Source organism: Garra rufa, chromosome 9, assembly GCF_049309525.1.
Source record: "Garra rufa chromosome 9, GarRuf1.0, whole genome shotgun sequence".
Classification (NCBI taxonomy): domain Eukaryota; kingdom Metazoa; phylum Chordata; class Actinopteri; order Cypriniformes; family Cyprinidae; genus Garra; species Garra rufa.
The window spans coordinates 29,742,463-29,751,646 of NC_133369.1; the positions used below are offsets into that span (position 1 = coordinate 29,742,463).

Consider the following 9,184-nt stretch of genomic DNA (forward strand, 5'->3'; position numbering starts at 1 on the left):
ATTGACGTGAAGGAGAGAGGACCTTTAACTTTCAACTCGGCTTTTGCTGTATTTTCACACCTCGTGTGGACTGTAGGGGGCGCTGAACTCTCCACAAACATTTCCCTGGTATTCGTAGACTTCAGAAAAGAATAATGTTTGACATTCATTGTGTAAGTTATCATTTTTATATGCTGGTTGTTCATGCCTGTAAACATCCCCGACTGGAAGCTGTGCTATACGTAAAACAAGCTTTCAGTTGGATGTTTGCTGCCATCGTCCAGTTCTTTCCTCATAATATGGGTGTGTAATTAAACTTTACCGTGTCCTAAATGTTGTATAACAACTTAATTATTACTTAGTAACCTGTTTTCTTACTAACATTCCAGTGTAGTCATTGTAAACATCCTACACTCAGCTGTAATCTGCAAATGAGGCTGGGGGGAGGGTGTTTGCTGTGACTGACTGGAGCTCCTCTGTCATTTAGGAATAGAACGTTAAAGTCGAATATATGCTCTGTTTTACCTCCTTGTGAATAGAATTTACCCAAATAAACACATTTTAATTCAATTAATGTTTCTTGTTATTATTAACTGTGACCCTGGACCACAAAACCAGCCGTAAGTAATAACCAAAAAATACATTGCATAGATGAAAATCATCGATTTTCTTTTATGCCAAAAATATGATATTAAGATCATGTTCCATGAAGATATTTTGTAAATTTCCTACCGTAAATATATCAAAACTTAGTTTTTGATTAGTAATATGTATTCCTAAAAACTTAATTTGGACAGGTTTAAAAGCGATTTTCTCAATATTTAGATATTTTGCACCCTCAGATTACAGATTTTTAAACAGTAGTATTTCAACCAAATATTGCTCTATCCTAACAACCATACAACAATGGAAAGTGTATTTATTTAGCCTTCAGATAATGTATAAATCTCCATTTTAAAAAAATATAACTGGTTTTGTGGTCCATGGTCACAGTTATTGATTTGACTGATGCAATTGTTGAGGTGTCCGGTTGCTACACTAATACATAATGGCACACAATGGCCTTTACATGTTCAAACATTCAACTAAAGGAAAAACGTCTGAATGTCGCACAGCGAGTTTAACCTCTAAAATCAATCTCGAATGAACTCCAGGCCGCAGGTGGCGCACTATTCTACGCGGATGCTTTTTATGCTTCAAGACTAAGATCCATTCGCCATATTTGTTTTCGCAGATTCGACAGAAACCTCTGCAGAAGTAATTTAAGTATAATGTATGCGTTTAAATTGCGCTCTGGCGATACAAACAGCGGTTAAATCATTTTCTGGGAGTTTTTACCTATTGCTGATTTAAGAAGAATGGACCCAGTGCAAGCAGGTAAGCACAAACATGATTTTTGTGGATAACTGCGCTCCGAGGAAACGGCTAGTTCCGACGATTCGATAAGGAGACAAATAAATTAGGTAAAACTAGTGGCTTGTGGGCAGCAAAAGTAACTTTTGCCAGAGGATGCTTTGTGTAGAAATTCAGTTTTATGCTCGCTGTTTGTAGTTCTTTGTTGAAGTAATACTATTTGCAACACTTTAGGCATAAACGTCATCTTATTTAATGAAAACTAGTTTCAGTGCCGAAGAGAAAAACACGAAACTGGTCTCAAGTTTACAAAAATGAGATGGCAGGGGATAGAACTGGTTTCATTTTGGAAAAGCTAGAGCTTCAGCAATATACATACAAGTTCTATAACACGTATTTGCTCTTGGAAAAATCAGCCATGGCATAGGTTTATCAAATGCATTGTTGCATGAGCATGACATTTATTGCATCTTGTTAAAAATCACTATCGCAATATTGTAATGACCAGAAACTACTGCAGTTACTAATCCACATTCGTATTAATATCAGTTTTAATGTATATAATTATGGTTTGCAAGTGTATAAAATAAACATTTAGACGCTCTTATTTTGAAAGGGCTCACTGATACCTTTACGTTTTTTAAACCTAAATTTTTTTAGATTTGAGGTTTATGGTGAGGCTAATAAATAAATGGAAATAAATATGGTTAGATATTATATAACATTAGAACCGTATATAATTTACCTGTAACAACCTGCTTAGTAGTGTTTTTATGCAGTGTAACAATTACAATACAGAAGAGAAATAAAAATCTTTTTTCGCGTTTTGTTATGTTGCTGCCATATGTTAAACTGTTTAAATTACTTTTTTCCACATCAGTCTACACTCCATACACCATAATGTCAAAGCAAAAATAGAATGGTCAGAACTTCACAAATTTATAAAAAAAAAACTGAAATAAGTACATTGCATAAGTATTCATTCCCTTTACTCAGTACTTACCTGAAGCACCTTTACAGCCTCAAGTCTTTTTTAGGTAAGATTTGCGCATCAACATGTAGCAATTATCTGCCATTCTTCGCCTCACCTCTTCACCTCTCAAACTCTATCAGCTTGGATGGGGTCTGGCAGACATTTTCAGGTTTCTCCAAAAATATTTGATTGGTTTCAAGTCCAGGCTTTGGCTGGGCCACTCAAGGATATTCACAGAGTTGTCTATAAGCCACACTTGCTGTGTGCTCAGGGTCACTGTCCTGTTAGAAGGTGAACTTTCTGCCCAGTCTGAGGTTCTGAATGCTCTGGACTGGAATTTCATTAAGGCTATCTCAATATTTTGGTGCATTGAGTCCCTCAGTCCCTGCCGCTGAAAAACAGCTCCACAGCATGTTACCAGCACACTTTACATTTGGGACGTATTCTGCAGGTGATGAGCAGAGCTGGTTTCCTTCAAACATAAAGCTTTAAAATTAAGGTTCATCAGACCAGAGAATCCAGAGAATCTTGTTTCTGAGAGTCTGAGGTCCCTTTATGTGTCTTTTTGTAAATTCCAAGTGTGTTTTAATGCGTCTGGCCACACCGCCATAAAGCCCAGATCAGTGGAGTGTTGCAGTGATGTTTGTTCTTCTGTAAGTTTCTTCCATCTGCAGATATGATCATGGAGCTCAACTCCAGCAGGTTCTTGGTCACCACTCTAGCCAAGGCCCTTGTCCAATTAATTGCTCAGTTCGAGTTGTGGTTGTTCCAAACTTCTTACATTAAGGGTAACACAGACTACATGCTTTCGTGAACCTTAAATGCAGCAGAATTGTTTCTGAACTCTTCCCCAGATGTGTGGCTTGAAGCAGCTCCACAGGCTCTACAGTTTTTCTTTTTACCTCAAGGCTTGGTTTTTCCTCTGATATGCATTTTCAGCTGTTAGATATTTTATTAAGATATGTGTGCCTTTCCAAGTCATACCCATTTGCCACAGGTTAACTCCAGTCAAAGTGTAGTAACATCTACAAGCAATATGAATGCTCCTGAGCTAAATTTCTACTGTCCCAGATAAGGGTATGAATACTTATGCAATGGAATCATGTAGGTTTTTTAATTTTTAATACTAGCAAAGATGTTAAAAAACAGTTTTTTATGCTTTGCCAATATGGTGTATGAAGTGTAGACCGGTGTGGAAAAAAGTAATTTAAAGCAGTTACTTTAAAGCTGCAAAATATCAAAACGTGAAAAAAAAATTAAGGGGTATGAATACTTTCGCAAGGCACTGTACATTAATCCAAAGCATACTATGTTAATTTATAAGAATCACACTATGAAAGAGTCTTACATGCAATGTCATTTTAAGAATTTCTTAAAGAGTTTAAATGCATATCAAAATCTTTCCTGAAAATAAAAAAGAGAAACCAAAAAGCAATTTTTGGTCTAATATGTCAGTTTGAATAATTGACAAAATTGGATGCTCAGTAGTATGTATGCTACTTTTTCAAGGATACATGATTAGTCCTTGTACTCAAAATTTAAGCCAATTTTTCATACAAGAGACTTTATAAGTTCAGTGTAATGTTGCATGGGCACATTTCTGATACTGTTTTTTAAATAATAAAGCGAATAAAGACTTAAACCTTTTTTTTTATTCACAGATGGTTCATCAGTCTTCATGTGCAAAATATGCAACTTGTTCTCTCCCAGTAAACGATTGCTGCTGTCTCATGTTAATGAGACTCACTCTAATGAAGGAGGTGATCCTGATACTTTTATTATAGCACTTAAGCCTTTAACTTCTCAGGAGCCACAGAGTTCAGGTAAGCAGTTTTGAACACAGAAATCTGTATTGGCTTATTTTAAAAGCAATGCAAAACAAGAATGTATTTTATCTTGCAGAAGTTATTGTGAAAAGAAAGCGTGGAAGACCAAAAGGCTCTACTAAGAAAGTCCAACCAGAAAATGTCCAGAAAAAAACACCCAATCGGGAGAAAGAGTCCACTGAAATACAACCGCTGACAGTAGCCGAAGAGCCAAGTGAGGATGGCAGTGATCTGGAGTGCAAGAAATGCAATCGTGTGTTTAGCAACAGGCGACAAATTTCCAAACACATTTGCTTTGTAGGACTGAAAGAGGCTGCTGATGAAGAAGAGTATAATGGTACAAATTCATGCTTGTTTGTGTTGCATCTCTTTCTACTTTCTGAACTGCCACACATTTCATCTGTCACCTTTATTGCCCAGGTAATAATACAGATGCAAATAAAATCAGTGATGGAGAGGAGGAGAAAGAGAGGACACCAAAGAAAGCTAGAGCGATGCGGACAGATAAGCTGTCCAGTGCAAAGGACCCTGAATCAGCAAGCGGCAACAAAAACCCTATTATAAGTGTGGTCCTCACCAGTCACGAGGCCATGCCTGGTGAGATGTACATGTGATGTCAGGTGCTCTGATAGTTGAGGAAAACATTTTGACTAACTGTAAGTTTTGGTTTATGGCAGGTGCCTCTAAAATAGTTCCTATTGAAGCAGCTCCAGCTGAACCATCCACCCAGACGGATGCAGATGCAGGTTCCCAGGAGGCAGCAATGAAAAGGGGATACCAGGAATATGCCATTCAGCAAGCTGCTTATGAAGCACCCCTCAAGTCAAACAGGTTACTATTTCACGTCTAACAAATCTACAAATTTACAAATCTAGTTAAATTGTCAAAGGACAGAATATTAATATTAATATGATATGCATTTACACTTTAGAGGGAGTTTTAAATAGTGATTTCCAGGACAAAAGAAGTCATAGAAATTAACTAAATCTCCCCTATAGTATATATTAAGGCTGGGTAACAAAATATGAATTTCTCGTCATTAAATGATTTTCGTTTTTACAAAATGATATTGATTTTCAGTTAATGAACAGAGCATTATAAATCGCAATAAGCTTTGTTACTTTTGATATAAAACAAAGTCTCAGATTTCAAATTCTGTTGATTTTATTAGTATTCAAACACTAAATGCCGTTTTGGTGCTGTTTAATGTGGAGTAACAGATCGCTTTAGCACCTCAGTTCAAGAAAAGCGGCAACGCGAAGTGCATGTGAACTGATCATATCTTCCGATTTAAGCTTCAGAAAGAAATAAACATGAATGAACATCTGAAGGTATGTTAAAAGAAAGAGGTCAACTTACCGAAATCTGGTTTTGTCTCATGTAATCGCTCAATCAGTGTTTTAGCTGCGCAAAGACGTCAATATAACCTTGTAAACAATGTCACATAACATCACAATTTACCTCAGAAAAACATATTCAGTGACCAAACACTCATTAGTCAGTTAGAAAAATAACTTTAAAGAGGAGAATTTTGCTCAAAATGTGCACCATTTAACATATTCATTATGATTTTTTACTGTTCTTCAGTGTTTAATTTATGACAGCCACCATTTAAATGTTTATATATAAAAAAAACAAATTGGAGTAGAAATACAAATATGTATTAGTTTATTATTTTAAAAACTATAATTTTTTTAAAAACTTAATTCTGTGTAATTTAAGCTTTTTTATACAAATCAGTTAATTTAAACCTTTAATATTACAGTAATTTAGCACCAACTGACTCTCACATTTTACAGCATTAGTTGAGAGATTTTTTTCCTTGAGAAAATTTGGCATGTACTGTACCTGATATACAGTTGAGGTGAAACGTTTACAAATACCTTGCAGAAACTGCAAAATGTTAATTATTTTACCAAAATAAGAGGGATCATACAAAATGCATGTTATTTTTTATTTAGTACTGACCTGAATTATATATTTCACATAAAAGACATTTATATATAGTCCACAAAAGAAAATAATAGTTGAATTCATAAAAATGACCCTGTTCAAAAGTTTACATACACTGCGTTTGAACCTTCTGTAATAGTTGCATATGAGTCCCTCAGTTGTCCTCAGCGTGAAAAGATGGATCTCAAAATCATGCAGTCATCGTTGGAAAGGGTTCAAATACACAAAAATGCTGAAAAACCAAAGAATTTATGGGACCTGAAGGATTTTTTTTGAAGAACAGCTGGCAGTTTAACTTTCCAGAACAAACAAGGGACTCATGAACAACTAAAACACAGCTGTGGATCATTCAGGTAACAACACAGTATTAAGAATCAAGTGTATGTAAACTTTTGAACAGGGTCATTTTCATAAACTCAACTATTATTTTCTGTTGTGAACTATATGTAAACATATTTTTTTTGTGAATTATCTTATTCAGGTCAGTGCTAAATAAAAAACAAAATGCATTTTGTATGGTTCTACTTATTTTACTAAAATAAGTAACATTTTGCAGATTCTGCAAAGGTGTATGTAAACTTTTGACTTCAGCTGTATTTTCAAAATAATCAATATTGTATCGAAATTTGTCCCTAGTTAAATCTGTATAGAATTTTCTAATTGTTTAATTGCTAGAAAAGACTTACTCTACTTATATTATTTATAGTAAATAATTTATTTTAATCTACTGCTAACATTTTATAGTAGTTAATGAAAAATAGTTAAAATAGTTATTGAAAGTAGTAATAATAAGTAATGAAATTGAAAAAAAAATGGTAATGAAGTAATGATAGTAATGAAAAAAATCAAGAAAATGAATTTAGTCAAAATAAAGCTATTTGATTTATAAACCTTGTTGCTATCTTGTGAAATTATTTGGTACATTGATATTAACAAATCATATCTCTCGCTGCAGGTTAGGACAGACGCAGCTTAAAATCTTCACATGTGAATACTGCAATAAAGTGTTCAAGTTCAAACATTCACTGCAGGCTCACTTAAGAATCCACACCAATGAGAAACCATTCAAGTGCCCGCAGTGTGACTACGCCAGCGCAATAAAGGCCAATCTTAGCGTTCACTTGCGGAAACACACAGGTGAGAAATTCAGCTGTGAGCTGTGCTCATTTAATTGCCTCAGTAAAGGACACCTCAAAGTGCACGTAGAGCGAGTGCACAAGAAGATCAAGCAGCACTGCCGATTCTGCAAGAAGAAATACTCTGACGTGAAGAACCTTCTTAAACACATTCGTGAGACTCACGATATGAACGACAAGAAAGTACAGGACTCCTACAATGAGTACAGCCTCCAGACCAGGGAGGGAAAGAGACAGCTTCTGTACAACTGCCAAATATGCGACCGCAAGTTCAAGAACGAGCTCGAGCGCGACCGTCACATGATGGTTCACGGCAACAAGAGACCCTTCGGCTGCGAACTATGCGATCACGGCTCGACCAAATACCAAGCATTGCAAGCCCACATCCGAAAGCATCCCTTCATCTACGTGTGTGCCATTTGCCAGGAAAAATTTGTCAGCTCTGTGCGACTGAGGTCGCATCTCAGAGAGTTTCACCCAGAATCGGATGAACCCTCTGCTTTTGCAGACTCCATCAATTCCAGCTTTTGCTTGCTCAAACCAGGCGATGACATTCAGAAGGACATGTTGAATCAGGATGAGCTTAAGATCACAGAAGAGCTCTCACAGCTCAACGCCCAGGAGCTCTTAACCACAGAAATTACTTGCATGGCTCAAGAGGAGCTTCAAAGTCAGTGCTCTGATAATTTAGTAGTGGAGTCAGACCTTCTCGTACAGAACTCGCAGGATGGAAATCCAGTTTCAGACCCATCTGCTGTAGCACAAACACAAGAAGTGATAACTCCACTTAAAATAGAGTGCAGTATGACCGAAGATCAGAATCATGCTCGAGAAACTGCATCTTTGACGCCTGAAAAAGCACAAACGCACTCTGAGCAGCTGGTATCAAAGGATACATTTCCTCAAACCGAGGAAGAAGAGATGGTTCCGCAAACTAACGCTGATGAGGACTTGCTTGGTTCAGAGCAAGAAGAAATATCGGCTTTCAAGCAGATTGTAGAGCAGATGCAAAAACGACAGCTTAACATGGAAGTTTTTGAACGGATTCGGAAAGTGTACGGAGACCTTGAATGTGAATACTGCGGTATGAATATCTTATATCTAATACAGGGGTGCCCAAACCTGTTCCTGGAGATTTTACTATCTTGTAAATTTCAGCCTGATCAAACCCTAATGAGACAACTGAACCAGATAATTAAAGAGGTCACAAACTGCCTTTTTTATTATTTTGTACTGTTCTCTGAGTTCCACTTATAATGTTATCAAGATTTTACATAAAAAAAAAACACAATTAAGAATTAATAAGCTATTTCCTGTCCTGTTTAGAACCCCCTCAACAGGATGCTCTGTTTGAATAAGCGTGGCGGATTGTAGACTCGGAAGTAAATGCCCACTGCTATGATTGGCTAACAGTTGTTTATGTTTGACAGCCTACATCACCTTGTCAGTTTTACATACATTCTAAATCATAAACATCTTAAAGACATCTAATAGACATCTCTTTGACATCTGATAGGAATGACCTATAGATGTATTGCAGATGAGCAAACATGATGTAAAAGCAAATGTCATATAGACGTCTCCATGATGTACATCAGGAATACTGCCTCCGAAACGTTCGTCCGTCATAAAAAAAAAAAACGAATCAGGTTAGATTTTCATATGTAGCAAGCATTTTGGAAGGTACAAGCGAACGCCAAATTCAGGATAGCTATTGTATGCTGGTTTCAATGCCTGGCGTGCAGTTTTCTGATGCAACAGTTTGGTGTTAGTGTAGACATACTGCCAGTCTCTATTCAGAATCAATTGGTGATTCAGGTTCAGTGTTTGAACCTTCCAATTGGTGATCAGTTGGACTATTACAGAAGGTTCAATCGCTCATTGATGTTCCAGAAGGAAAAAAAAAAAAAAAAAAAAAAACATGCATTAAGGGCCGGGGGTGAAAACTTTTAACCAGAATGGAG

At 36.4% G+C, this 9,184-nt stretch overlaps 1 protein-coding gene across 1 annotated transcript; it reads left to right on the forward strand.

Annotated features, from left to right (window-relative positions):
- The first annotated feature begins 1,219 nt into the window (after positions 1-1,219).
- Positions 1,220-8,574, forward strand: zfat (zinc finger and AT hook domain containing). Its single transcript, XM_073847819.1, has 7 exons — positions 1,220-1,356; positions 3,967-4,128; positions 4,208-4,468; positions 4,552-4,728; positions 4,809-4,962; positions 7,040-8,332; positions 8,547-8,574. The coding sequence occupies exons 1-7, from the start codon at positions 1,338-1,340 to the stop codon at positions 8,572-8,574; spliced, it is 2,094 nt and encodes a 697-aa protein (XP_073703920.1). The 5' UTR covers positions 1,220-1,337.
- The last annotated feature ends 610 nt before the right edge of the window (positions 8,575-9,184 follow it).